The following is a 27,495-nucleotide window of genomic DNA, read 5'->3' as shown; positions in this document are numbered from 1 at the left end:
CGGGGGATGGGCTGACATACACTGGGAGGTCCCCCACCTTGTCCAGCTGGATGAACCATGCCCCTGCCTTCTCTCCGTAACTGAGCATTGCCTGGGTTGGCAAAGCTGGGGCGCTGGCTCACACCTCAGAGCCCTTTGTGCTCTGAGAAGCACAGTCACACGGTTCCTGAGAACTGGGCAGAGACTCTCTTTGCTCTGCTAGAGAACATCTGCAGAGGCCAAGTCTCAACCCTCAGACCAGGAGCGGAGAGGCAGGCACATCCTGTGAGAGCAAGGTTCCATCCAGAGGAAAGCCAGCGGGACTTCTCAAGTTGGTTGAAGGTCCCCTTAAATGCTGGGCCATTGGGAAGGGAACCTGGGGTTTCCACAAGCCCAGGAGGGGCCACTGGGGGAGACAGAGATGGAAGAGCAGACTGGAAGGCTCAGCAGCTTGTCCATCACCCACCCAGGGTTCCTACCAGCAAGGGCTGTACTCCTGAAGACACTGCGAGGAAGTGACTGTGGTCACCCTGAGGGGCCACTTTGTGCTACTGTCATCGGAGTTGAGTGATGGGCTGGGAGGGTCCCTGGAGAAACTCTTGGAAGGAGCATCGGAGTAGGAGTTAGGGAAGCTGAGCTGTGACCTGACTCTACTGCTACCCGAGTGACCTTGTACAAGTCACCTTCCCTCTCTGAGACTCAGTTTCTGCAGTGGCACAAGGAGAGCCTTGCACACTCTCTGAGTCCCTTTCAGCTTTTGCTAGCTCTGGGCGAATAGAGGGTGGAACTCAGAACCAGGAGAAAAACATTCCTTTGATTAAAGCCTGCAGAGTGCCTGAGCGGGCAGTTCAGGGAGGTGAGTCAGTGTGGGAGGAGCCACTGAGAAGGTTCACGCAGGGGTGGGAGGGACCATGCTCTTCAGGTGTGTGCTGTCCTTACAGACGGCCAGGGTCCCCTGCACCGCGGCGTCTGCAGCACATGGCTCAGCAACCTGAAGCCCCAAGACCCGGTGCCCTGCTTTGTGCGAAGGTAAACACCCCCTCCACTGTGTCCATCACGGGACCACTGGCCGCGGGGAGTACTGGGTTGAAAGGGAGGAATCCGGGGTTTAGATGCCACTCTGGGCCCCTTGGCCCGTAAAGAAGGCACTAGGGTCACGCTGGGCCTCTCTATTCTAACCCCCAGTGGTAGAGCATGGCCAAGTCTCTAGCAGGGACAGAGGTGGCAGCGATGTTGGGGCCCAGAGTACAATGAGGCTCAGCCTTTCTCAGAGGGACCCCAGGGCAAGGTGATGGTGCGCCTGGACAGGGGACATGAAGCAGCCCGCGGGACTTGGGAAATCAACTTTTCCGACCCAGGGTGTCTGAGGACGGGGCCTCTTTCCTCCTGTCCCCTTCAGTGCCAGCGGCTTCCAGCTCCCCGAGGACCCCTCCCACCCTTGCATCCTCATCGGGCCTGGCACGGGCATCGCCCCCTTCCGCAGCTTCTGGCAGCAGAGGCTTCATGATGCCGAGCACAAAGGTACAGCTGGAGGGTTTTTGGGTGTGCGGAGGGGGTACCAGGTGGTGCCTAGCACCTGCCTGGGAGTAGAACTGAAGCTGTAGCCACCCCGCAGATGTTTCCTGGCCCCTCTCCCAAGTTTGCCTCAGCCTGTATGGACAAAGGATGTGAATGCCCTGGGCCTCAGTTTCCTCACCTGTAAAGTGGGGACAGTGCTAGATAGAACGGGAGGATGAAATGGAATTCTAGTTGGGTGCGCAGCTCGGCAGGCCTTGAAGCATGGCCCACCCGCCCTCTGGTGGTCATTCTGGTAACTGCAGCCTACTGGGTCTTGCAGGTCTCCAGAGTGGCCGCATGACCCTGGTGTTTGGGTGCCGCCGCCCAGATGAGGACCACCTCTACCGGGAAGAGATGTTGGAGATGACCCGGAAGGGGGTGCTGCATGAGGTGCACACAGCCTATTCTCGCCTGCCTGACCAGCCCAAGGTAAATGCTGCAGCTGCCCGCGCAGTGGGTGGAGCATTAAAAGCACAGACTATGGTGGGTGCCTGGCTCCCCACAAGCCCCTCACTTCTCTGAGCCTTCACCTCCTCAGCTCTAAAATGGAGGCGATTATACAGTCACCAGAGTGGCGCTGTGAAGCGATTATGTTCACTCTTCCAGGAGAAGAGATGGGCCCTGAGACGTTCAGGGCTAAGTCAGAGTCACACGTGAGCCAATCCCCAGTGCCCAGCCTGCTGAAGGTCCTCGGCCGGCATGTACGGCTGTCGGTGGGGGGGAGGTGGTCCAGGTCGGCTTCGCGCTCCAGCACAGCATGGCTGGGGGGGCAGCCGGTGCTCCCAGCACGGCCCGCGGACCGTGTGTGCCGGGTAGTACTTTGCCCCATGAGCCTGGGGGGTTGGAAAAGACTGTTGGCTCAGCCTTTGTGAACTGATCCCATTGGGCTCCTCCCAGACCTGGCACTCCGTGCCCAGTGCCAGGGTCACTGGGCATCTTGTGTAGAGAAAGAGGAGAGAGTCCCCCGTTGACTCCAGGACTTCTGTGTAACTGGGGAGCCCTGCTCTGAATTACACGGGGGATCTCGAGGACAGAGATTCCCTTTTGTGGGGTGTAGGCAGGTGGGCCTCAGAGCTCTGGGCAGGGTAAGTGGCTTGATGGATGCCTCTTTGAAGCACGGCGAATTCAGAGCAGATCAGGGAGCCCCACTAGAGAGTCAGCTCCTCAAGGGCATGGCTGTGGCCAGTATACACCTCTCCAGCCCCAGCCTGGGCCTGGGCCGGGCAGGGCACCCGTGCACCTCCTCATCTCAAGCCTGGTCCCCGTGCAAGGCCCTGGCCAGGAGGGTGCTCACCCCGCCACCCCTCCCACCTCCTATTCATCTCCCCGTGGCCGGCAGGCCTGACCGCAGCCTTCGCCCCCAGCACTGGGGGCCTGGACCCACCGTCTCCTCTGGCCTCAGGTCTACGTTCAAGACATCCTGCGGCAACAGCTGGCGGACGAGGTGCTGCACGTGCTGCACGAGGACCAGGGCCACCTCTACGTCTGCGGGGACGTGCGCGCAGCCCGGGATGTGGCCCGCACCCTGAAGCAGCTGGTGGCCACCGCGCTGAGCCTAACTGAGGAGCAGGTGGAGGACTATTTCTTCCAGCTTAAGGTAGGGCCGCTGGCCTGTGGGCTCGGGATGCAGGCCAAGGACATGGGCCAGGGAGCCAGGGCCGGGGGGGTCAGGCTCACAACAGTCTGGGCTCAAAGGAATCCTAGAGGTGGCGGGAGGTCAGAGCTGGTCGGGCTGTTAGAAGGCCTAACTGTACATCCTGGTCTGGCTGCTCACTTAAACAAAGGCAAACATGTTGATTTCTCTACAAGACTCTCAGAGCCCCTGACAGGCTGCTGTGCGTCGTGGCGCTTCAAGACTGGGAGAGAGTACACGGCATTTCCCAACCGTATTTATCCCAGAGCCCACATTTCCTGGAGCCCCTTGTGAGACAAGCACTGGACAGGCTTTAGCGTCCATCAGAAAGCTTGGAGAGATGCATTGGTGGTCCACGCCAGAGCAGGTGTTCATGAGGGTTACATAGTCTAAGTGAGATTCGAGTATAATCTAAGCATGACAGTTGGGAAGGCAAATGGCTCATGAGTGTAGGTGTGATGGGGAAGCAGGGGGACCCTTGGGGCTTGGCCCAGCTTGGACCTGATGAGTGAGAGGTGGCTGCACCAACAGAGCTGACACCTTGGTCTCTGTTTTCCCTTAAAGAGCCAGAAGCGCTATCATGAAGATATCTTTGGTGCTGTATTTCCCTATGAGGTGAAAAAGGATGGGGCAGCGGGGCTGCCCAGCAATACCAGAGCTCCAAGCACCCACAGGAGAAGTTAAAGCTGCCACTGTAGAATTTAAGGATGGCGCCAACTCTCGATTTTCTGAGGTCACAGGACTGGGGATATATTGGAGGGAGATTATATATCCCCAAGCCTCACATCTTATTTCCCCATATCCTTCCCTCTCAAATGCTTTACTTGACCTGCTACCCAGTAGCAGCCTGGACTGAGTGAGCCCCTTGCCGGGGTGATGGAGAGATGGGCCTCCCCGGTCCCTTGGAGACTAGATCTGCAGTGCCAGGCCTGGCCAGTGGGTGAGAAGGATGGAACTTCCTTGATTGCACCACTTGGGTGACCACCAGGAGGCGCTGTCACGTCACTCTGTATTTAGCGGCCTGTGTACAGTTATTTATGCCTCTGTATGTAAAAAAAACAAACCCCAGTCTGCCTCTTGAGCCTTCCTTGTATGACTTCTTGATAGAAATATTTATACGAGATGCATTTTATTTTAACCACATTGTATGTGCGTGTGGGTGTTTTGGAGGGAAAGCAGCCTTAAGCTGTATAGAGTTGGGGACTGAGGGGTGCCACAGCCTGGACAAAACTCCCCCACAAAGGGACATATCAGCGTGGCCCCATTGCTCCTCTGAAATGCCCACCGGGTATGGGGACAGCACACGGAGTTCTGTGCACATCTGAAGACCCGTGATGGGGGTAAGGAAGCACAGCCCGGCCTGCGGGCATGAGCTGCATCTCAGGAGGCGTCTCACATGGGGTGTGGCAGGGATGCGAGGCTGCCAGGTCTTTAGCGAAGGCCTAGACCACAGCCCGGTCTTACGCAGTCACCGCCTTTTGCTCTGGGGCTGCCCGTTTCGTGAAAGTTTGGCCAGTAATGATTTGGGCCCTGGGTGACAACACAGGCGAGGCTGGGCTGCGTGTCAAGGACTTGGCAGTGAGGGAAGGACACACATCTTTCACGGGGAAGGCTTCTCAAGGGACTGAGCCCGGTGACAGCAAGGAAAGAACTCAGCCAGGGGCTAAGCGAGGGTTTGGCAAAATCTGGCTCCCGGCTTGGGTTGGGCCTCTGTCTCACTGGCTCCCCGGCCCACTTCTCCCCTCCACCACTCCTGCTCGGGTCCGGTAGTGGGGGAGAAAGGGGCATGCGACCTCAGCGTGCAGCAGACCACCTGGGATCTTGTCACGTCGCAGGCGCTGAGGAGGTCCGAGGCAGGGCCGGGGATTCACGCCCCCAGGTGCTGCTGGTACTGTTGGTCTGAGGACGCTCTGAGCCCCACCCTGGTTCCCGAGGACAGGATTCTTGGAGCTAGCAGGATGCGTTGGCATCATGGGGACACAGAGCCGGTCCCCACGCCCTGGCTCAGTGACTGGCAGAACCCCGCACGCTGAATCTCTTTCTCCCACGCACACCCTGACCCCTGACACCAGGGGACCCACAGCAGAAGCACACAAACAGGCCTCTCTTCCGAGTCGGCTTCTCGGGAGCCCAGCCCAGCCCTTGGCCCATCTCAGAAGCATGGGGCCATTTCCTGGGTTCACCTCCATCGCCAAGCTTCCTGAGTCAGCGATGCCTGTCCAAGAGGCCTGAGCTTTTTCCCACACCCTTGTGGGGTTTGTGGAGGACCCGCTGGGAGCAGGCCCGGAGGTCAGGAACCCCCCGCTGATCCAAGTGAGCCCGTGCTCTCTCCCCCCTCTTCCCTCAGCCTGGACCTCCCCGATTCCAGAGACTCCAGAAGGTCTCCAAACTCAGTTACCAAACCATGGCCATCCCAGGCACACATGCCAACAAGCATTGTTCTTTCTTTCTTTATTCGAAGGACACTGGGAAAGGGGAGAGCCCCCTGCTGAGAAGGCTCCTGTCCGTTGGTGGGGACCAGTGGGGTGTCATCAGAGTAGCTTTCCGGGAGGAGGAGAGGTTAAAGATTGGAGGAAGGGGAGGGGCCGAGGATACAGCCTCCTGCGTGAGTGACAGCTAGCGGCGTGGGACGAGGTGGACTTGGCCAGAAGCAGAGCCAGCCAAGGACGTGGTCTCTCCAGCAAAGCTCAGGATCCGGGGCAGGTGGGGGTGATGAGCAGAGCCAGCCAGCAGCCCAGGGCAGGGCTGGCCTATGTCTGCACGTGGGTCAGCTGGATGTCGCCCCCCACCTCCAGGCTGTTGATGGCGGGCAGGTTCTTCAGGCGGTGGTAGTATTCACACAGGTGCTGGCCATCCACAGCCAACTTGAGGCAGGAGCCTTCACACATGATCCACACCTGGACGAGAGGCCCCGGCATCTGTACCCCGCCTGGACTGTCCTCAAAGCCAAAGGCAGCCTCACGTCTGCCTCCCTCCTTCCCACCTTCCCCAAACGTTAGTTAAGCAAGACCCACACCTGCGTTCGAGCCACACCGAAGGATTCACTCTTCCCCGAACACGCCTCATGCTCTCCTTCCCTGTGCTTTTACATATTCTGTTCCTCCCCCCAGAATACCCGTCCCCCTGGGCTCCCCGCTCTGCACACCTTGTCCGCGTGGATCACTGCTACTCCCTCTTCAGGACTCACCCTCCTGCAGCCAGCCTTCCCGGCCTTTCCCCAACTCCTGAGCCCCTCCTAGCTGAGTCAGGCGCTGCCCTCAGGCTGTGTCCCGCACCCCTATCCTTACCCTCTGGCTGGACCCTGAGCCTCTAGGGACACAAATGCTGGCCTGTGTCATCCATGCCCCTAGGACCCTGCACACAGGAGTGCTGAGCCTCTGCACTCCTGCTGCGGCAGCCTCCTAACTTGTCTCTTCCACCCCGACATTCTCCCAGAGGCGGTGGCAGCACAGCTGTTAAAATACCATCGTCCCCATCACACAGCTAACAGCAGCAGCAGAGTCACGGCGCACCGGGCACTGTCCTAAGCGTGTCACAGACTCGATTTCATTTCCTTCTTCCATCTCTGTGAGATCACTGTTACTAGCAGTCCCATATTTTAGATAAGGGAACGGAGGCACAGAGCTGTTAAGACACTTGCTCAAGGTCACACAGCTATCAAAGTATATTGCTCTCTGGCTTGAAACACACCAACACCCTGGGCTAAAATCCAAAATCCATGACCCACAAGGCCCTACATCGGTCATTTTCAACCCTGGGTGAGGAGTATTAGGGCACATTTAAAAATACGGGTGTCCAGGCTCACCCTCTCGTGGGCCTGGGGTGGGACCAGGCATTGCTTTTTCTTTTTCAAGCTCTCAGGTGATTTGAGTACGTAGTCAGGTCCGAGAACCCAGCTCTGTGTCGTCCGGGCCGCCAGCAGTGCCACCCGCCACCTCCCCATCCTCGCTCTCCCAGAAGCCCCGGGGCCTCCTGCTTCCTAGACAGGCCACGACCATGACCCTCTGCCTCGGCGATAATATCAGCTCCCTCTGCTGCCCCTTAGAGTTTTTGCAAGGTGGGCTCCTCCTACCACTGAGGTCCCGCCTGTGCTGGGGCCTCCTCCAAGGTCTGCCCCCACCTAAGGAAGCATGGCCCCTGCCCAGGGCTCACTTATTTCTTATTCTACTTTGCCCTCCACGTAGTACCCGTTGCTGTTCTGCAGCGATCTGTCCGTACATTTGTTTCCTTGTTCCTCCCCGACCTTGATTGTAAACTCCATGGGGGCAGGACCTGGACTGTTTCCTCATTGCCCCCCAGTACCTGGGGTGCTTGCTGCTCAAAGTGGGCCTGGATGAAATAGCTGATAAATGACTGTTGAATGAATGAGTGAGTGAGTGAGTGAATGGATGACACCTCATTCTTGAGTTCGATTTGGCACTGATTGGCTGTGTGACCTTCGCAAGTAACCTGCACATGTGAGTTAGTCTCATCTGTAACAGCAGGTGGTACCTGCCACCTGCCTTATGTGGGACAGTGACAGTAAAATGATAGTAGCAGTAATTTGGGGAACACTTTCCCCTCTTCTGGGCCCTGTCCTCACCCCAGAGGCGTCAGCTCCTGTCTCGATCAAGGTGCCCCCAGATGACCTCCACCCGCTCCTCCACTGCCCCTCGAGAGCCCCTCCCAGCTCGGGGCTGCAGCATCTCACCGAGAAGCTCTGGCCTCGGAAGAAGGGCATCTGTCGGGGCAGGCTTCGCTCCTCAGACCCCCAGCAGCTGTTGATTTGCGTGTTGCGGACCACGGCATTCTCATCGAAGCGGGGGTTCAGGTGGAAGGCGATGTCTCTCCCGGAACACAGGTTGATGTAGAACCTGGGGATGGGCCGCTCCCATGGACTCTCTGCCCCGAGCTGGGGGAATGGCCCGAATGACCTTGGGGTGTCTCTTCTCCCCAGGAACCCTGTCTTACCTCTGAGCACTGGGCAGGACGGTACCCGACACCATGATGCTCTTGGAGGGGTACAGCCCACCGGGGATAGAGGTGAAGAAAGGTATCGGCTGTGGGGAGGAGGGGGCAGGTCAGACGGCAGCGGCCAGAGCAGCCGCCGCTGCAAGAGAAACTTCATGACAACTTCTGTGCATTTGGACTGTCAGTCGACAACTTAACTGTGCTGTATCTTCAAGAAAGAACTCCATGGTATCTTTACTTGGCTCAGTAAACGGCAAAGGAAAACTTTCCAGCATTCCTCAAATTAACGGGCATTTACTATCATGAAAAGAGCTTTGGTTGGACACAAAGGATGCTTGGGCTGAGAAGGGAAGACCGTGTAATATGCTCATGGTGAAGGGACGATTTTCAAGGTGAAAGCCCCTTTCCTGAGTCTTCTAAGTTACCTGGAAGTTTCCAGAACTTCAGTTTACTAAGGGACTGCTTTTCATTTTGTAAGCTACCCTCCCCTCTTCCCCTAACCCAACCCTGCACAACACAAACCAGAACTCCACCCCTCCCAGAGAAACCACTTACATAGGTTGGGTTGGGATATGCCATGGGTGGGATCATGGGATTCTGCTGAAGAGAGATCGGGAAATTCAGTACGGGAGTGTGCGCACACGCGCACGCACACACGCACGCACACGCGCACGCACACGCACACACGCATGCACACGCACACACACACACACGCACACGCCCTTGCACGTTCTAGAGGCGATGCTCCAATGGGAGACTGAGGTCGTGAGGCTTCAGGCGTTGGATTCTCCCGGTCACCTTCCTCCCCATGTCAGCCTTGGCAGGACTCCTGCTGTGTTCCTGGATCCCATCATGGTCACCTGCCCCTCATCCCCTCCAAGGGCAGCCCCACTGACTCCAGGCCCCCCGTGTGCTTTGCACTGGTGCAGGAGGAGGAGAAGCAGCCTCAGCCTATCAGCAGTGACATCCTGGGGGCTTGTCCTCAGGATGGAGGGTCTCATATCCAGATACTGGGACCACTGCACTCCCCTCTCAGGGACAGAAGGACCGGTTTTCCTGTTGGTCCCTAGGGTCCTATTTCTTGGGTCGTTGGGTAAATCCAGCCTGATCCAGAATCTCTACTGTCCCAAGGAGAGTTTTACGTGCATTTCTCCTAAGCAGAGGGCCCAGCCCCAAATGTCCCCATCTTCCTTGCTAAACTGCTTTCTTCCTGACTCTGGGCCTAGAGAATTCACTCCTTGGGAAGGGGGCACGTGGTGGGGCTGTGAGCTGACCAGAGCGTTTAGACTTACAGGGAACATCTGTCCAGGGGTGCTCTGCACCGTGTGGATGACGGTCTGAGTCTGGAAGAAAGAAGCCCCATTATTAACCGGCTCTCACCGGTGTGAAGACTGCCACCTGCCACCAGAGGGCACCACTTAACACACTCCTCTTAGGTGAGGTCATCTTGAGCTAGTAACCAGCCCCATCAGCCTGACCAGACGCCCCAAAATTGGCAGGTAGAGGTGTTTCTTCTCTGGAGAAGAAACATGGCTGCATTTGTGGCCTGTGGCCTGCATCTTTCTCAGGGGAATCTCTCTAGCACAGCCTCGCTTTGCAGAAGGAAGAAGTGAACGTGGGGCCTTGGTGTCCCGTGGCTGCCCACAGAGTGGCAGGGCCTTGAGCAAACCAGCGGCCACTGGGGCTCCTTCCCGATTCATCAGGGCCAGCCACCCCTCCCCGCACCCCGAACTCCCTCCCACCATCACCCCAGCCGGGCAGATGGCCCAAGGGTCTGGCCTTGGCGGCCCTTCCCTCCAATGGGAGAGGCTCCATGCTTGACTCCGCCTCCTCCTTTTAACCCACAGGAAAAGCCGAAGTGAAGAGATTCCGAAGAGAGAGCAAGACACTTACAATGGGAGCCGAGCCAGCCGGCCAGATCCTTGGAGGCTGAAGGGGATGAGAAACCACAGTGGTGGTTAACGCTGGTGCCACACGAGGGTAACACGGTGGTGGTAAGAAGCTGTGGTAAGAAATGCCTCCCCACACGCGGCCTCCCTCCTGAGCCTTCTGGGCGCCCAGATTCTCACCCAGCATCCCGGTACACTGTGGTTATGCAGGGGTGTTGGGGAGGGGGAACATTCCCATTGGCTCCTTCAGAAGGAGAGGAGGGTGTGTCTGATGCAGACCATTTAGCTCCCGGAGGCCAAGCCATTACTCCCGATGCCACATTTCACCCATAAGGTGAAAACTTACATTGGCTGAAGGCCTGCTGTCTGCCAGGCTCTGGCTTCAAGACTTTACAATAAGGGAGGCATCCTTGCCTCCTATTTTGCCGGTGAGGCAACTAGTCTCAGAAAGGTTAGGCAACTTGCCCGAGCTCACCCAGGTAACAAGAGAGAAAATCCAGCTGGTACCCAGTTCTGCTGATTGTATCCACCACACCCTGTCCTCCCCAGGCCAGGGCCAAAGTCGGGCTGCCCTGCAAAGGCTGCCTGCGGCCCCACCAGTCCTGCGTCTGCATGGCAGAAGGCAGGTGCCCCAGCTGCGCCGTGCTGGGCCCGGGGAGGCTGGGTAAAGAGACGGCCTTCCTCCCAGTCCCTGCTGCTCAAGTGGCCAAAGAAAGGGCCAGGCCTGCTCCCCTTCCTGTCCGGGCCCCAGCCTTCACCCGGCAGACTGTTCCTCTCGCAAACCTATTCCACATTCACTAACCGAGTCCCTACTGCATGCCGGGCACTGTGCAAAATGCTAGGGATACACAAATGAACCAGCTACAATCCCAGCCCACAAAGGGCCTGGTGGGTGTAGGGAAGGAGGGAGGAGAGTGGTGAGGAGACACACATAGACACAATGATAGCAGGACGTGGTGACTGGAATAGCACAGAGATATCCAAAGTCTGTGGTGACTCAGGAGGGCATCCAGCGATCTGCTCCGGGGACGGTGCTCCAGAGGAGTGCCACTTAAGGAGAGCTGTGAAGGGCCATTTGGGAGTGGCTGGATGTGGGTGGCAAAGGGTGCTTTCAGCACTGGGACAGCATGTGCAGAAAGCACGGTGGCCTGAGAGAGCCCCAAGTGAGCAGTGGAGGCTGCGTGAGCTTCCTGGGTGAGGGATGAAGCCGGGAGGGAGGCTGGAGCAAGATTGGGGAGGATTCTGCAGGTCCTGCTATCTGGACTTTATCTAGAGGGACTTGGGGCCTTTAGGACTTTAAAGCAAGGGGAGGACGTGATCAGATTTGTGCATAGGAAGGTCACTGTGGTGGGTGAGTGGGGTGTGGGGAACCAGGCCGTGGTCGGAGTGTTGAGGGGGCAGGTGGCCTGGACCAAGGCAGTGGCTTTGGGAAGAGAGGTACTGGTGCCCTGGAGAGATAAGGAGAGAAAGGAAGAGCCAAGGACAGCTCCCAGGTCCCCAGCTCTGGGCCCGGGGCTGTGGATGGAGGCAGGGAACCTTTGGCCATGACAGGCCCTGGAGACCCTGGCTGGCGTGCTGGCTGGCCCAGCATCTCGAGTGCTCTGTCCTTCCTGCTGACAGCTCAGCCTCCCCAGGCCTCCACTGAACTCACTTTCGGTTTGCGCCCCTTGGGCTTGGGTGGGAAACAGGCAGCCTGGGAGAACTGCACCGTGGAGAAGGCGGGCGGGATGAGAGCTGCGCCGGTGTTCTGTTAAAACAAAAGGTCCCATGGGCTGAAGAGAAGCACTAACGGAAGAGGGGAAAAGCAGAGGCCACAGGCAAGAGGGAGACAGACAGGCAAGCAGGGGGAGCGGGGGTGTCCAGGACGGGCAGAGGGAAGGTTAGGCTCCAGGGAGTGACGGCAGGCTGGCTGTCTCTCTCTCCACCTCCGTCTCTCTCTCCTCTCTCCCCAACCCCACAGGGGGAGTTAGGGAGGGAAGGAATATGAGAGATGAGGACCAAAGAGAAAGGGCCTCATATCTGTCAAGGGCCTGCTATGTGCCTTCCCATCTCAGGGTACACACTCAAATACCAAAGTGGTGCTGATGGCTCCCAACCAGCAGCCTGGGGCCCTGCAGAATGTGGGCCCAGCATACCCCAATCTTTCCAGTTTTCACAAAAAACCAGAAATCCAGATTACCATGTGCTATCGCCTGACCTTTTTTTTTTTCTAAACTGCGGTGAAATGCACATAAAATTGACCGTCTTAACTATTTTGAAGTGTATAGTTCAGTGACATTAAGTCGACTCCCATAGCTGGGCAACCATCACCACCATCCAGCTCCAGAACTTTTTCACCTTGCAAAACTTCTGCTGAGAGACTTCACTGGTGGTGCAGTGGTTGAGAATCCACCTGCCAATGCAGGGGACAGGGCTTCGAGCCCTGGTCCAGGAAGATCCCACATGCCGCGGAGCAACCAAGCCCATGCGCCACAACTACTGAGCCTGCGCTCTAGAGCCCATGTGCCACAACTACTGAAGCCCACGTTCCACAACTACTGAAGCCCGCGCGCCTAGAGCCCCGCTCAATGCAATTAGAGAAGGCCCACGTGCAGCAACAGAGACCCAACGCAGCCATAAATAAGTAAATTAATTAATTAATTAAAACAAAACAAAACAAAAAGCTTCTGCTGACCTTTTAGATGCTGGTAACACATTCAAAAATTTTAAAGCACAGAGAGGGTCAAATAGACCCAAGTGTGGCCCACGCAGGCTGTTCTGTGACCTCTGATGTGTATCGCCTCATTGAACTCACACAAGGACCTATGGGGTGGCAGAGACACTGCTCCTTCCACAGGTGAGGAAACTGAGGCTGGGAGAGGCGAAGTCACTTGTCTAAGATCCCCCAGCCCATGAGAATGGCAGAGCTGGAGATTTGAGCTGGATTCAGTTTGATTCCCAAACCTCGGGTCTTTCTAGAACCACACAGCCTCCTAACCAGGGTGGGAATGACAGAGATGAGTGGCCTAGGAGCCCGGGAGACTGAAGCAGGTGTCCCAGACAGAGAGAGCGACACAAGAAGGACAGGACGGGGGAGCCACAGGTGTGTCCCCAGAGCCACCTGGAAAGGAGACTGGCTGGCACTTTGGGGCCCACGCAGCAGGGCCTGGGCACAGTGGACCGGGCCCTGCACCCAGCCCCTGGGGGCGGGTGCCGGGTGGACAGTCTGACCTGAAAGCTGATGTAGGACAGCTGCACGGCGCCCGTGACGCAGATGGTGTTGACGCGGTGGAAGGGCACGCGGTGTGCGTACTGCATGAAGAGGTTCTTGTTCACCATCACCTGCCGAGATGAGTGCATGTTCCAGGAGGGGGTCCCTGGCCAGGTGGGAACTCACCCAAGCTTCTGGGACCCCTGCTTCTAGAAGTTTAGACCTGTGTCTAGTTTTCACATCCATCCCCTGTAGGTCGGGGGCATCAGCCTTCAGAGCTGCGCCAGCTACAGGAACATGCTTGTGATCCAAAGTGCATCCAAACACCATCCCTACGTGGCTCTGGTTGTTGGCTTTTTAGTTCTTATGATTGTTTGTTTATTGCAGTAGGTTTGTCTTTCTAATCTTAGGTCACCTGGGGTGTTACTGAAATATGCATACAAATGTTCCTGGGGAGCAGAGGAGAGGTGACGTCAGGTTGCATGTTGAGGGGTTGGGAACATCCGTGTTCACACAGAGAGGCATAGACACAGATGTACTCACCCCTTCTCCTGTCTCCCCAAGCCCAGAGACACTGCGCTGCTTGCAAAAGCAGTTTGCAATGCCCTGCAAAACTAAGTCATTAATAACACCTGGATAAAGGCTGCAACAATGTAACGAAAACAAATGTTACCAGGGTCCTGGAGTGGAGGAAGGGCAGAGGAACGGAAATAATTTGGACTTTAAAGACCCAGGAGGCCAAAAGGCACCATGGTGACTTATCTAGTGCTTATTTCCGTAGTAAAAGAAGCAACAGGTGCACGTGTAGGTGCAGGTGGAGGTGCTAAGGAGACTGCATCCTTGCAAGCAACAAAGGTGTTGTTCACGTGACTTTAAACGCTATTCACTGCGCCTGATAGGGCTGGGGGACAGGCAGCTGAAGGGAAGAGAGGAGAGTTCCTGCTCACCTTGAACTCCGAGCTCTGTACCAGGAAGCAGAGCTCAAAGGGACACCCCCTCTGGAAGGGCATTTGCATCTTCCTTTCCTCAGCCCCCCAGCTTCCTTTCTGCTTCGTGTTGCAGACCACATATCCGCCTTCTTCAAACCGAGGGTTGAAGTGGAAGGCAATGTCATTGTCATTGTGGCCGGTCTGAAAGTTCACAGCAAACCTAGGCCAAGGGAAATCAGACAGTGCTCTCGGTATCCTGGTTTACTGCCAAGGGTGGGAACAGGAGGGTCTCACGCCTTCGACTGACATCCATCTGGCATCCTGCCTACAGCCTGCGTGGCTGGTTTGTACCCATCCTTAGTTGTTGCCATCTTTTTTGCTCACCTGATTTGCACTTAGTATGTTTTCGAGCAGTTACCACATTTTGCCCTTACAGTGTGATTTTCTAAAAATAAGTAGAAAATGGGTAAAGAAATTTATCCAAGATGGAAGTCGAGAAATGTGCCTAGGAGTGAGAACCTTTTGCACCAAGTGGTCGCTCATTGGAGGCCAGCCCACGTCTGCTCAGTTGAGAGAGAAGAGGACAAGTGGGAAGAACACGTGACATTGATGGGACGCCTATAGAGATGGTGTCTAAAGGGGAGGCATAGAATAAACACTAGCTCTCCGGGCGTGGGGACCTCAGTGTGCGCGTCTGTCCCCCTGTAGAGGTTAGCGTGTGTCCACCTGACCTGAGTGAGGTCAGCAAGCCCGGACCCAGACCCCAGCTCTTCACTGTTTGTCATTTGCAATGAACCCACACCTCGCTACCCTCAAGCTGCCACACCCTGGAAAGGGAGGGGCTGCCTTCCTTGGAGGATGATGAACAAGGCGGCCAGGGGAAATCCCCAAGCAAGCAACTCTTTGTTCCCATCTCTCCTCGGAGGAAGCTCCTCACCATCCCAGCTTCCTTTGGGTACAGCCTTGACTCTAAGGTGAGGACTGAAACAAAAGAATCTTCCCAGGGACCTGGCTCACAAAGTGGGCGCAATAAATGTTTGTTCCGCCTCTTCCCAGACGGAGCTCACTCGTGTCCCCAAACCAAGTTCCAGTCTGAGGTTCTGAGGGTCTCCAGCGAGGACCCTGTCTCTAACCGCCTTCCCTGAACTCAGCACCAGTGTGGTCTGCAGCCTGCCTCTCGGGGTCACTTTGGTCTCCCCAACAAACACACAGCAGTCAGAGAGCACGCCTCGCTCCCATGTCATGCCCCACAGAGCCAGGCACTGCCCTGCACCCAAGGGTGGCCCTCGATGGACAGAGCCCCTACCTGCATAGCCCCTCCACTTTTTTTTTTTTTTTTTTTTGGCCGCATAGCTTGCAGCATCTTAGTTCCCCAACCAGGGATCAAGCCTGTGGCCCCTGCAGTGGAAGTGTGGAGTTCCGACCACTGGATCGCCAGGGAAGTCCCCAGAGCCCGTTCTCTTTCTCGGTTACGGGGGTTGTGTCCTGGATGCCGTCCTCAACACCGGAGCACGCCGTGAACCCTCAGCCAGCGGGGCCTGCGGGAAACTGGCCTGGCCCTGAGCCCAACCGCCCTCCCTCTGGGAATACCAAAGGGAAAGGAAGCTCCAAGTGACTCTGGAATGAGAAAATCTAAGTCCCTATTCCGCTTAAAGTGGAGAATAGTGTTTCTGAAATATGTCTGGGTGTAGTTTTCTCTTTGCGGTCCTCCGGCTTCATTCCTGTGTTCCTTTGAAAATTCCTGCCCCAGGGAAGGGAGAGAGCAAAAGCTCCCATTGGAAGGGGGACCCTCGGAGGTAGGGAGAGATTCTATTAGACAGGGTGGGAGTAGAAAGCCCTCCTGCGTTGGGAGAAAGGGTAGGCAGAGGAAGTGGGAGAGAGAAAGCAATGGAAGTTCAGAGTCGAGGTCTGGGACTCCCATGCTGGCAGAGTTTTAGGGGATCTGGGTGCCTCACTTCCCTCCGAGTGCCCTGGGGGCACTTAGGGCTCTCAAAGTCCCATGGTCAGTGTGGCCATGTCCACCTGGAGGGGAAACAATGGCAGAGGAAGTCATCTAGAATCTAGATGCAGGGGTAGGGCTGGGCCTGGGAGGGGCCTGAAAGGATCCAGGAGGTCCCCAGGCCCCCGAGCCACCCGGACCTCAGCAGAGGTCAGCCAGGGCTCCGTGAGCATCCGAGGACCCTCCTGCCTCTGAGAATACGTGCAAGCTCTTCTCTTGGGAAGCCCCCTTGGGAGCTAGGAGGAGCGCTGGAAACAGCGCTAAGATATTTATTTTTTGAATTGACTTAGCATTTTCCAGAAAAGAGCTTGAAACTGAAAGAGACCAAATCACAACTTTGATGGCAAGTTTAACTATTTCCACGTCAGACCAAGTGAGGGTTCCGAAGTAGATGAGGGCAGCTATAGGAAATGAAGGAAGGTGTTGTTTTTGCAACTCTGGGTCATAGCATACAATGCTCAGTCCTAGAACTTCTGCCTCTGGGCTGGCCTGCTTCCCTCCTTAGACTGGGAGCTCTCATTGGCCCCTCCCCCGTCTTTGGGGAGTCTGGTTAATGGTGCCCTGGGCGCTACTGGCAGATGGCAGGAGTGCCGTGCACTGTTGGCAGGGGCCGGGCCCTGCTCAGCCCTTGAGCCAGGTGCGGGCAGCTCGGAGGATGCTGGGTGGACCAACCTGAGCTGAGAGCGCCTTGGTTCGCTCAGGGGCAAGGCTGCGAGAAACAACAATTCCAGGTACCTGTTTCCGTTGGAATATATAACGGTCCCATTGATGGTGATCTGAAGTCCGTCCTGGAGACCCCCTTGGATTACCCCAGTGAAGGGGATGACCTGCGGGAGGAGACAGTGGTCAGCGGGCCGGCCTGCTTCTCTCCATCCCCTTCAGCACTTGCTGGGGGCTGGCCTGGGTGTCGGGCCCTGGGCTAGGGGCCAGGTGCAGCTGTGAGCAGGACAGATTGAGGCTCTGCTCCACGGACCTTCCAGGCCTGCACCGAGGAAGTCACACAGACGTTCTGAGGTTGTGAGAAGGAGATCCCTCCGGCTCTGAGAGGATGTGACAGGGACAGTGTGACGGCTGCTAAGAGGAAGAAGTGGCATGTGCACAGCCCTTAGATGGGAAGGAACCAGGGGAGTGAGGAGGGGGCTGCTGGACCCCAGGCCAGGTTCCTAGCAAAGTCCCCTGGCTGGGGACTCAAGGGGCCCCAGGGACCAAAGAGACCCACCAACCTGTTCCCGAGGATAAACCTTCTGCTCACCTGAGCAGGCCAAGAAGAAGGCATCCTCCCCTCTCCTGCCCATCCCACCCTGAGAACAGTGGTGACCGTGACCTTTGCCCTCCACCTCCTCAGAAAGTGCCTCTTCCCGGGTGCTCTCTGCAACCACGGGGCAGCCCCCTCTTCTGTTCCTGCTCCCGGGCTCCCATTCCTTCCCCCAGGCCCTTGGCATCCTCCAGAATCCTAATGTGACATCTCTACCCCTCCTAGGCCCCGTGACTTTGTCACATCCTCTTTCCTGAGCCTCTATAAAGGATCCATGGTTACTGTGAGGGATGCCTCGTTTTAGAGCCAGGCATACTCCAGATTTAAACCCTAATTTAGCTCCTTGTTAACTTAGCGGCCTTGGGAAGTTTATTTAACTTCTCTTTGCCTCAATTTCCTCATCTGTGAAATAGAGATGAATCCCACCTTCTGAGTGAGATTGATGATTGAGTGACAAAAAGCCTGTGGAAGAGACTGGTACATAGTAGGTTATCTCTATACTGCCCCTCTGCTTCCTTCCACCTTGGTCTCTCTAATCAAAATTCCTAAATTGTTTATGTCTCAAGTTTCAAAGCTTCCTTCCTGAATGCCTTTTACCTAATGTGGTTCTACAAACTGCCTTAAACACAGTCCTAGCTCCTAGTCAATTTTCACATTTTTCAAGTTGTTCAAGTCTTTTCTACCTTCTCCTTTAAGTGAATTCCTTACAAAAATTAAATGTGTGGGAAGAGATATGGGGACATATGTATAACTGATTCACGTTGTTATAAAGCAGAAACTAACACACCATTGTAAGGTAATTATACTCCAATAAAGATGTTAAAAAAAATTAAATGAGTACAGGAGCCAGGCAGGTGAGGTATATAGGTGAGCTGGCCAGGTAGGGTACAATAGGGAGTGGTAGGGACTGAGGCAAAGTAGACATCATGTTCCTTATCTAAAGAGGCAGTGTCCACTCAGCTGTAACCAGTGATTACCATCCAGGTCCAGTGTTGGCAGAGCTTCCAAGTCTTTAGGAGAAGACCAAAATCTGGAAATTTTTTTCAGTAAAACTTTCTAATTTCTGGGGGAAAAATCCCTTAAAAAGGATTGTAGAAGAGTTCCTTTGTTATAGAGACATATAATGAAATATTTGCAGTGAAATGATATATCTAGATTTGCTTCAAAATAATCCAGAAGTGGAAAGGGAAGTAGGGTTGGGTAGAGATGAAGCAAGATAGGTCATGAGTTGAAACTGAATGACGGGTATGTGTTGTTTATGATACTATTCTCTCTAAATTTGCTTTAGCAACGAGTTAAAATAAACACTGTGCAGGCAAACAAAAAACACCCACCAGCCCAGTTCAGTCCTAGCCTATGTCCTTGAGTTGTACAACCACTCAGGATCCAGAGAAACCCCTCCTAACTCATGTGCACAGCTCGCCCTGGGAGATAACCTGTAACACCAGGATCCCATTCAGACAGACTCTGCTCTCCATGGACCTTTGGGAAAGGTGTCTCTTGTGGCACTTCAGGTTAGGTCTGAACTCTGCCATTAAATACTTTGGTGACCTTAAGCAAATCACGGCTTCTCCACATCTCTGAGTTCTTTCTGTTGTCTCTGTCCATGCCAGTGATTTTGAAGAAGTAGAATCAGCCTGACACAGTTATAGACCAGCATGCCGTACTTCCTGGAAAAAGAACCCCGTCATTTGTTTGTTGAAGCCTGAAGTTCTCTTAAGAGCCTTTCACACCATCATGACAGGGCTTAAAATGCATACTCCTGGCAAGTGTGGGCCCTTCCCTTAAGCATATTCACACTAACGTATAAAGAACTGAAAGCACAGTGTGTTGGGATGGGGTCATCAGAGCACAGAAGGAGGCAGAATGGAGGAAGCCATGTGTGGATAATGGGGGCGGGCAGTACAGGTTAATCTTAAGGAAGGATTTCCCCCAAGAAAATCTTTGTGAGATTTTGTTGTCTTAAATGGTGCCCTCAAATTCTGAAACACAAGATTACTTCATATTGAGTATAATCCTAAAGGCAAGATTATTCACTGCCACATTATAATTGCAAAACATTGGAAAGAGTCCAAAAGTCCACCAAGAAGAAAATGGTGAAATTAATTACGGTATTTCCATACAATGGATTCTATGGAGGCTGAACACGAAGAGAAGAGGAAGAAGGGGACTTTGAGAACTGATACAGAATGATGCCACGTGTATTATTTTAAAAATGGGTTGGGGAGGCTATATACATATATTTACTTATCATGAATAAAACATTTCTGGAAGGATTCAAAGAAACTGCTAACATTGGTTGACTCCAAGGAGGGTATGGTAGACTAAATGATTACCACCCTCCCCTCTGTCCCACCAAAAATGTCTACATTCTAATCCCTGGAAGTTGTGAATATGTTGCTTTACACGGCAAAAGGGATTTTGCATATGTAATTAGGTTGAGGATCTTGAGATGTAGAGGTTATCCTGGATTATCCAGGTGGGCCCAGTGTAGTCACAGGGTCCCCAAAGAGGGAGGCAGAAGAGGAGAATTGGTAGTAGGAGATGTGACAACAGAAGCAAGAAGCTGCTGGCTTTAAAGGAGGAGGAAGGGGCCACAAGCCAACGCAAGCAGGCAGCCTCTGGAAGCTGGAAAAGGCAAGGAAACATTCTCGGACTTAGCACAGTGGCTAAGAATCCGCCTGCCAATGCAGGGGACACGGGTTTGAGCCCTGGTCCGGGAAGATCCCACATGCTGCGGAGCAACTAAGCCCGTGCGCCGCAACTACTGAGCCCACATGCCACAACTACTAAAGCCTGCGTGCTCTAGGACCCGTGCTCCACAACAAGAGAAGCCACCGCAGTGAGAAGCCCGTGCACCCAGAAGCCTACGCACCGCAACGAAAAGTAGCCCCCGGCTCACAGCAACTAGAGAAAGCCCACGCGCAGCAACAAAGACCCAATGCAGCCAAAAAAATTAATGGGAAACTGGCCTGGCCCTGAGCCCAACCGCCCTCCCTCTGGGAATACCAAAGGGAAAGGAAGCTCCAAGTGACTCTGGAATGAGAAAATCTAAGTCCCTATTCCGCTTAAAGTGGAGAATAGTGTTTCTGAAATATGTCTGGGTGTAGTTTTCTCTTTGCGGTCCTCCGGCTTCATTCCTGTGTTCCTTTGAAAATTCCTGCCCCAGGGAAGGGAGAGAGCAAAAGCTCCCATTGGAAGGGGGACCCTCGGAGGTAGGGAGAGATTCTATTAGACAGGGTGGGAGTAGAAAGCCCTCCTGCGTTGGGAGAAAGGGTAGGCAGAGGAAGTGGGAGAGAGAAAGCAATGGAAGTTCAGAGTCGAGGTCTGGGACTCCCATGCTGGCAGAGTTTTAGGGGATCTGGGTGCCTCACTTCCCTCCGAGTGCCCTGGGGGCACTCAGGGCTCTCAAAGTCCCATGGTCAGTGTGGCCATGTCCACCTGGAGGGGAAACAATGGCAGAGGAAGTCATCTAGAATCTAGATGCAGGGGTAGGGCTGGGCCTGGGAGGGGCCTGAAAGGATCCAGGAGGTCCCTAGGCCCCCGAGCCACCCGGACCTCAGCAGAGGTCAGCCAGGGCTCCGTGAGCATCCGAGGACCCTCCTGCCTCTGAGAATACGTGCAAGCTCTTCTCTTGGGAAGCCCCCTTGGGAGCTAGGAGGAGCGCTGGAAACAGCGCTAAGATATTTATTTTTTGAATTGACTTAGCATTTTCCAGAAAAGAGCTTGAAACTGAAAGAGACCAAATCACAACTTTGATGGCAAGTTTAACTATTTCCACGTCAGACCAAGTGAGGGTTCCGAAGTAGATGAGGGCAGCTATAGGAAATGAAGGAAGGTGTTGTTTTTGCAACTCTGGGTCATAGCATACAATGCTCAGTCCTAGAACTTCTGCCTCTGGGCTGGCCTGCTTCCCTCCTTAGACTGGGAGCTCTCATTGGCCCCTCCCCCGTCTTTGGGGAGTCTGGTTAATGGTGCCCTGGGCGCTACTGGCAGATGGCAGGAGTGCCGTGCACTGTTGGCAGGGGCCGGGCCCTGCTCAGCCCTTGAGCCAGGTGCGGGCAGCTCGGAGGATGCTGGGTGGACCAACCTGAGCTGAGAGCGCCTTGGTTCGCTCAGGGGCAAGGCTGCGAGAAACAACAATTCCAGGTACCTGTTTCCGTTGGAATATATAACGGTCCCATTGATGGTGATCTGAAGTCCGTCCTGGAGACCCCCTTGGATTACCCCAGTGAAGGGGATGACCTGCGGGAGGAGACAGTGGTCAGCGGGCCGGCCTGCTTCTCTCCATCCCCTTCAGCACTTGCTGGGGGCTGGCCTGGGTGTCGGGCCCTGGGCTAGGGGCCAGGTGCAGCTGTGAGCAGGACAGATTGAGGCTCTGCTCCACGGACCTTCCAGGCCTGCACCGAGGAAGTCACACAGACGTTCTGAGGTTGTGAGAAGGAGATCCCTCCGGCTCTGAGAGGATGTGACAGGGACAGTGTGACGGCTGCTAAGAGGAAGAAGTGGCATGTGCACAGCCCTTAGATGGGAAGGAACCAGGGGAGTGAGGAGGGGGCTGCTGGACCCCAGGCCAGGTTCCTAGCAAAGTCCCCTGGCTGGGGACTCAAGGGGCCCCAGGGACCAAAGAGACCCACCAACCTGTTCCCGAGGATAAACCTTCTGCTCACCTGAGCAGGCCAAGAAGAAGGCATCCTCCCCTCTCCTGCCCATCCCACCCTGAGAACAGTGGTGACCGTGACCTTTGCCCTCCACCTCCTCAGAAAGTGCCTCTTCCCGGGTGCTCTCTGCAACCACGGGGCAGCCCCCTCTTCTGTTCCTGCTCCCGGGCTCCCATTCCTTCCCCCAGGCCCTTGGCATCCTCCAGAATCCTAATGTGACATCTCTACCCCTCCTAGGCCCCGTGACTTTGTCACATCCTCTTTCCTGAGCCTCTATAAAGGATCCATGGTTACTGTGAGGGATGCCTCGTTTTAGAGCCAGGCATACTCCAGATTTAAACCCTAATTTAGCTCCTTGTTAACTTAGCGGCCTTGGGAAGTTTATTTAACTTCTCTTTGCCTCAATTTCCTCATCTGTGAAATAGAGATGAATCCCACCTTCTGAGTGAGATTGATGATTGAGTGACAAAAAGCCTGTGGAAGAGACTGGTACATAGTAGGTTATCTCTATACTGCCCCTCTGCTTCCTTCCACCTTGGTCTCTCTAATCAAAATTCCTAAATTGTTTATGTCTCAAGTTTCAAAGCTTCCTTCCTGAATGCCTTTTACCTAATGTGGTTCTACAAACTGCCTTAAACACAGTCCTAGCTCCTAGTCAATTTTCACATTTTTCAAGTTGTTCAAGTCTTTTCTACCTTCTCCTTTAAGTGAATTCCTTACAAAAATTAAATGTGTGGGAAGAGATATGGGGACATATGTATAACTGATTCACGTTGTTATAAAGCAGAAACTAACACACCATTGTAAGGTAATTATACTCCAATAAAGATGTTAAAAAAAATTAAATGAGTACAGGAGCTCCTAGTCAATTTTCACATTTTTCAAGTTGTTCAAGTCTTTTCTACCTTCTCCTTTAAGTGAATTCCTTACAAAAATTAAATGTGTGGGAAGAGATATGGGGACATATGTATAACTGATTCACGTTGTTATAAAGCAGAAACTAACACACCATTGTAAGGTAATTATACTCCAATAAAGATGTTAAAAAAAATTAAATGAGTACAGGAGCTCCTAGTCAATTTTCACATTTTTCAAGTTGTTCAAGTCTTTTCTACCTTCTCCTTTAAGTGAATTCCTTACAAAAATTAAATGTGTGGGAAGAGATATGGGGACATATGTATAACTGATTCACGTTGTTATAAAGCAGAAACTAACACACCATTGTAAGGTAATTATACTCCAATAAAGATGTTAAAAAAAATTAAATGAGTACAGGAGCCAGGCAGGTGAGGTATATAGGTGAGCTGGCCAGGTAGGGTACAATAGGGAGTGGTAGGGACTGAGGCAAAGTAGACATCATGTTCCTTATCTAAAGAGGCAGTGTCCACTCAGCTGTAACCAGTGATTACCATCCAGGTCCAGTGTTGGCAGAGCTTCCAAGTCTTTAGGAGAAGACCAAAATCTGGAAATTTTTTTCAGTAAAACTTTCTAATTTCTGGGGGAAAAATCCCTTAAAAAGGATTGTAGAAGAGTTCCTTTGTTATAGAGACATATAATGAAATATTTGCAGTGAAATGATATATCTAGATTTGCTTCAAAATAATCCAGAAGTGGAAAGGGAAGTAGGGTTGGGTAGAGATGAAGCAAGATAGGTCATGAGTTGAAACTGAATGACGGGTATGTGTTGTTTATGATACTATTCTCTCTAAATTTGCTTTAGCAACGAGTTAAAATAAACACTGTGTAGGCAAACAAAAAACACCCACCAGCCCAGTTCAGTCCTAGCCTATGTCCTTGAGTTGTACAACCACTCAGGATCCAGAGAAACCCCTCCTAACTCATGTGCACAGCTCGCCCTGGGAGATAACCTGTAACACCAGGATCCCATTCAGACAGACTCTGCTCTCCATGGACCTTTGGGAAAGGTGTCTCTTGTGGCACTTCAGGTTAGGTCTGAACTCTGCCATTAAATACTTTGGTGACCTTAAGCAAATCACGGCTTCTCCACATCTCTGAGTTCTTTCTGTTGTCTCTGTCCATGCCAGTGATTTTGAAGAAGTAGAATCAGCCTGACACAGTTATAGACCAGCATGCCGTACTTCCTGGAAAAAGAACCCCGTCATTTGTTTGTTGAAGCCTGAAGTTCTCTTAAGAGCCTTTCACACCATCATGACAGGGCTTAAAATGCATACTCCTGGCAAGTGTGGGCCCTTCCCTTAAGCATATTCACACTAACGTATAAAGAACTGAAAGCACAGTGTGTTGGGATGGGGTCATCAGAGCACAGAAGGAGGCAGAATGGAGGAAGCCATGTGTGGATAATGGGGGCGGGCAGTACAGGTTAATCTTAAGGAAGGATTTCCCCCAAGAAAATCTTTGTGAGATTTTGTTGTCTTAAATGGTGCCCTCAAATTCTGAAACACAAGATTACTTCATATTGAGTATAATCCTAAAGGCAAGATTATTCACTGCCACATTATAATTGCAAAACATTGGAAAGAGTCCAAAAGTCCACCAAGAAGAAAATGGTGAAATTAATTACGGTATTTCCATACAATGGATTCTATGGAGGCTGAACACGAAGAGAAGAGGAAGAAGGGGACTTTGAGAACTGATACAGAATGATGCCACGTGTATTATTTTAAAAATGGGTTGGGGAGGCTATATACATATATTTACTTATCATGAATAAAACATTTCTGGAAGGATTCAAAGAAACTGCTAACATTGGTTGACTCCAAGGAGGGTATGGTAGACTAAATGATTACCACCCTCCCCTCTGTCCCACCAAAAATGTCTACATTCTAATCCCTGGAAGTTGTGAATATGTTGCTTTACACGGCAAAAGGGATTTTGCATATGTAATTAGGTTGAGGATCTTGAGATGTAGAGGTTATCCTGGATTATCCAGGTGGGCCCAGTGTAGTCACAGGGTCCCCAAAGAGGGAGGCAGAAGAGGAGAATTGGTAGTAGGAGATGTGACAACAGAAGCAAGAAGCTGCTGGCTTTAAAGGAGGAGGAAGGGGCCACAAGCCAACGCAAGCAGGCAGCCTCTGGAAGCTGGAAAAGGCAAGGAAACATTCTCGGACTTAGCACAGTGGCTAAGAATCCGCCTGCCAATGCAGGGGACACGGGTTTGAGCCCTGGTCCGGGAAGATCCCACATGCTGCGGAGCAACTAAGCCCGTGCGCCGCAACTACTGAGCCCACATGCCACAACTACTAAAGCCTGCGTGCTCTAGGACCCGTGCTCCACAACAAGAGAAGCCACCGCAGTGAGAAGCCCGTGCACCCAGAAGCCTACGCACCGCAACGAAAAGTAGCCCCCGGCTCACAGCAACTAGAGAAAGCCCACGCGCAGCAACAAAGACCCAATGCAGCCAAAAAAATTAAAAATAAAATGGAACAACCACTTAAAAAAAAAAAAGATGAAAACATTTGAGATTCAACAGTTGCAGAAAAAAAAAAAAAGGAAACATTCTCCCCTGAAGCCTCCAAAAGGAAATAGCCTTGCTGACACTTGGATTTTAGAGTTCTGACCTCCAGAACCGTAAGAGAATAAATTGGTATTGTTTTAAGCCTGGCTGGCCAAGGACCCCTCCGTGCGTGTATGTGTGCGTGTGCGTGTGTGTATGTGTGCGTGTGTGTGCGTGTGCGCACGTGTGCGTGTATGTGCGTGTGCGTGTGTATGTGTGCGTGTGATCTCAGCAGGAAACAGCAGCACATGCTTTTCCACGGCATGTGGGATCCTCCCGGACTGGGGCACGATCCTGTGTCCCCTGCATCGGCAGGTGGACTCTCAACCACTGCGCCACCAGGGAAGCCCGGAGGATGGATTTTTATGCTGGATTTATGGTCCCACAGCTTGGGCTCACCTTCCAGCTCCCTGTGCTGGCAGCTCTGATGTTGAACAAGTCACTTGACCTGCCTGCACCCCAATTCCCTCTCCGGAACAGTGAGACAATAGCATTGCCAGCCTGGCAGTGTGCTTAGGAGGATTAGGTGAAAAGCTAAGTGGAAAGCCCTTGGCTGGAAGGCCTTGACAATAGCAACTGTCTGCATAAGGATGACTTAATCTTTCTGCTGGGTCAGAACTTGCTCTCAGCTCTGGGCTGTGCCTGGAGGCTGCGGATTTTTTCCTCCTCTTCCTATCCGGTCCAGAAAGCAGAGTCAGGCCCTACAGGCCAGAGGGTGGGCAGCCCCCTTCTGGAGGCCCAGTGTCACAGAGGCCACCCAACCACAGCTGACACAGGGGGCTCACCCAGAGGGGGCAGCTTTTAGCCAAAGGGACTGCCGCCCTTCTGGTGGCCAATCTTCCCCGTCTGTGTTATCTTGTTATCCTCACAACGACCCTGGTCATTATTAGTGCCACATTTACAGATGCGGAGATAGGCACAGGAAGGTTGCATAACTTGCCCAAAGCCACACATGCTTTTAACCCATGCTTTTAACCACCACACGGTCTGCTTCTCACGATGAAGCCCAGAACATCCTCGCTCCTGGCTCACCGAGTGTTCCCCTGGACCAAACAGCGAGTCCTGTCCTGACTGTGACACCAGCTGCCCTCCTGGCCCTCTGGGGGCTGGGCCAGATGAGGCCGGCAGGGCGTGGGTGAGGAATTGGGGGGGCTCCAGAGGCAGGTCCTGGGGGCATGCCCTCCTCAGCAGACAGGCAGGGCAGAGGACCTTCCCACTGTATTTTGGAGGAAGTGAGGTCCCAGGTACTCAGGTCAATGGCTGGCCTGGGAGAGGGTGGCTACGTGGGCTGGACGGTGCTCCGGGTGCCTGTGAGGCCTGCACCCAGCCTCTTTCTGGCCTGGACTCTTCCAAGGCCCTGTTTTGACTCTCTGCTCCCATAGAAGGAGTTTCCTTCTGATTTAAAACCTTTGGCTTTTGAGTCCAAGGGTTAGAAAGTAAAAACATGTCATCAGAATAATAAAACGTCAGGGCCTGGAAGGGACTGCGGGTTGCCCATCTGACGGAGCAAGAGGCCCAGGTGACACGTTCTGACCCCGAGGCCATGGTGGAGGCACCTACCGGGTGGCCCAGCTTCCTCCAGCCCCACCCTGGGAGCCCTCACGAGATGGACGGAGTGGCACTTGGACACTGCCCAGAGCAAACAGGCCACGCCGGGGCCCCTGCAGAGGCGGGCTTGGCCTGTTTGCCCCCCAGCAGCTCCCCAGCACCTATTTCCGCCCACCCCCGCTCCCCACGAAGGGCTCCGTCAGCCCACCTGCCGGCCTCTTGGGAAGCAGAGGCCGGGAGAGGCTCCTACTGCAGGGTCCGGCCCAGGACACAGTGACCACAGAATCCTCCTGGGCCTCGGCTGCCTCCTGCAGGCCCACGTCAACCCTCAGTGCTCTCTCTGGGGCACCTCCTTCCTCTGGGGCGGGGCGGGTGGTGGGGGAATCAAGACACTTCCCTCCTCGGCCACTTACCATCTGGGGACATTTGA

At 53.8% G+C, this 27,495-nt stretch overlaps 2 protein-coding genes across 6 annotated transcripts in view; one reads left to right on the top strand and one right to left on the bottom strand.

The window, feature by feature from the left end:
- Positions 1-4,224, top strand: part of NOS2 (nitric oxide synthase 2) — a 37,327-nt gene extending 33,103 nt beyond the window's left edge. The window contains exons 23-27 of the mRNA XM_024737301.1: positions 921-1,008; positions 1,379-1,500; positions 1,817-1,965; positions 2,939-3,133; positions 3,734-4,224. Of these exons, the coding sequence (XP_024593069.1) occupies positions 921-1,008; positions 1,379-1,500; positions 1,817-1,965; positions 2,939-3,133; positions 3,734-3,853 (674 nt within the window). The 3' untranslated portion in view covers positions 3,854-4,224. The remainder of the gene's footprint in view (positions 1-920; positions 1,009-1,378; positions 1,501-1,816; positions 1,966-2,938; positions 3,134-3,733) is intronic.
- A 1,379-nt stretch (positions 4,225-5,603) lies between these two features.
- LOC112394493 (galectin-9-like) lies at positions 5,604-19,004 on the bottom strand. Of its 5 annotated transcripts, none has more exons than XM_024737296.1 (11): positions 18,818-18,874; positions 16,862-16,953; positions 14,146-14,347; positions 13,219-13,329; positions 11,660-11,755; positions 10,013-10,048; positions 9,412-9,462; positions 8,675-8,719; positions 8,120-8,208; positions 7,860-8,022; positions 5,604-6,066 (listed from the first exon to the last, which is right to left on the bottom strand). In XM_024737296.1, exons 1-11 carry the CDS (start codon positions 18,857-18,859, stop codon positions 5,920-5,922), a joined length of 1,074 nt encoding a protein of 357 aa, XP_024593064.1. In that variant the 5' UTR covers positions 18,860-18,874; the 3' UTR covers positions 5,604-5,919. The 5 variants fall into 5 exon arrangements, with proteins under 5 accessions (XP_024593064.1, XP_024593067.1, XP_024593065.1 ...); XM_024737297.1 differs by having other exon boundaries at positions 5,903-6,066; positions 8,675-8,716; XM_024737298.1 differs by lacking the exon at positions 18,818-18,874 and adding an exon at positions 18,933-19,004 and having other exon boundaries at positions 5,920-6,066.
- Between the last annotated feature and the right edge of the window lie 8,491 nt (positions 19,005-27,495).

This window comes from Neophocaena asiaeorientalis, unplaced genomic scaffold (genome assembly GCF_003031525.2).
Source record: "Neophocaena asiaeorientalis asiaeorientalis breed wild unplaced genomic scaffold, Neophocaena_asiaeorientalis_V1.1 scaffold129, whole genome shotgun sequence".
Taxonomy (NCBI): domain Eukaryota; kingdom Metazoa; phylum Chordata; class Mammalia; order Artiodactyla; family Phocoenidae; genus Neophocaena; species Neophocaena asiaeorientalis.
This window is presented reverse-complemented; position numbering and strand designations above follow the sequence as displayed.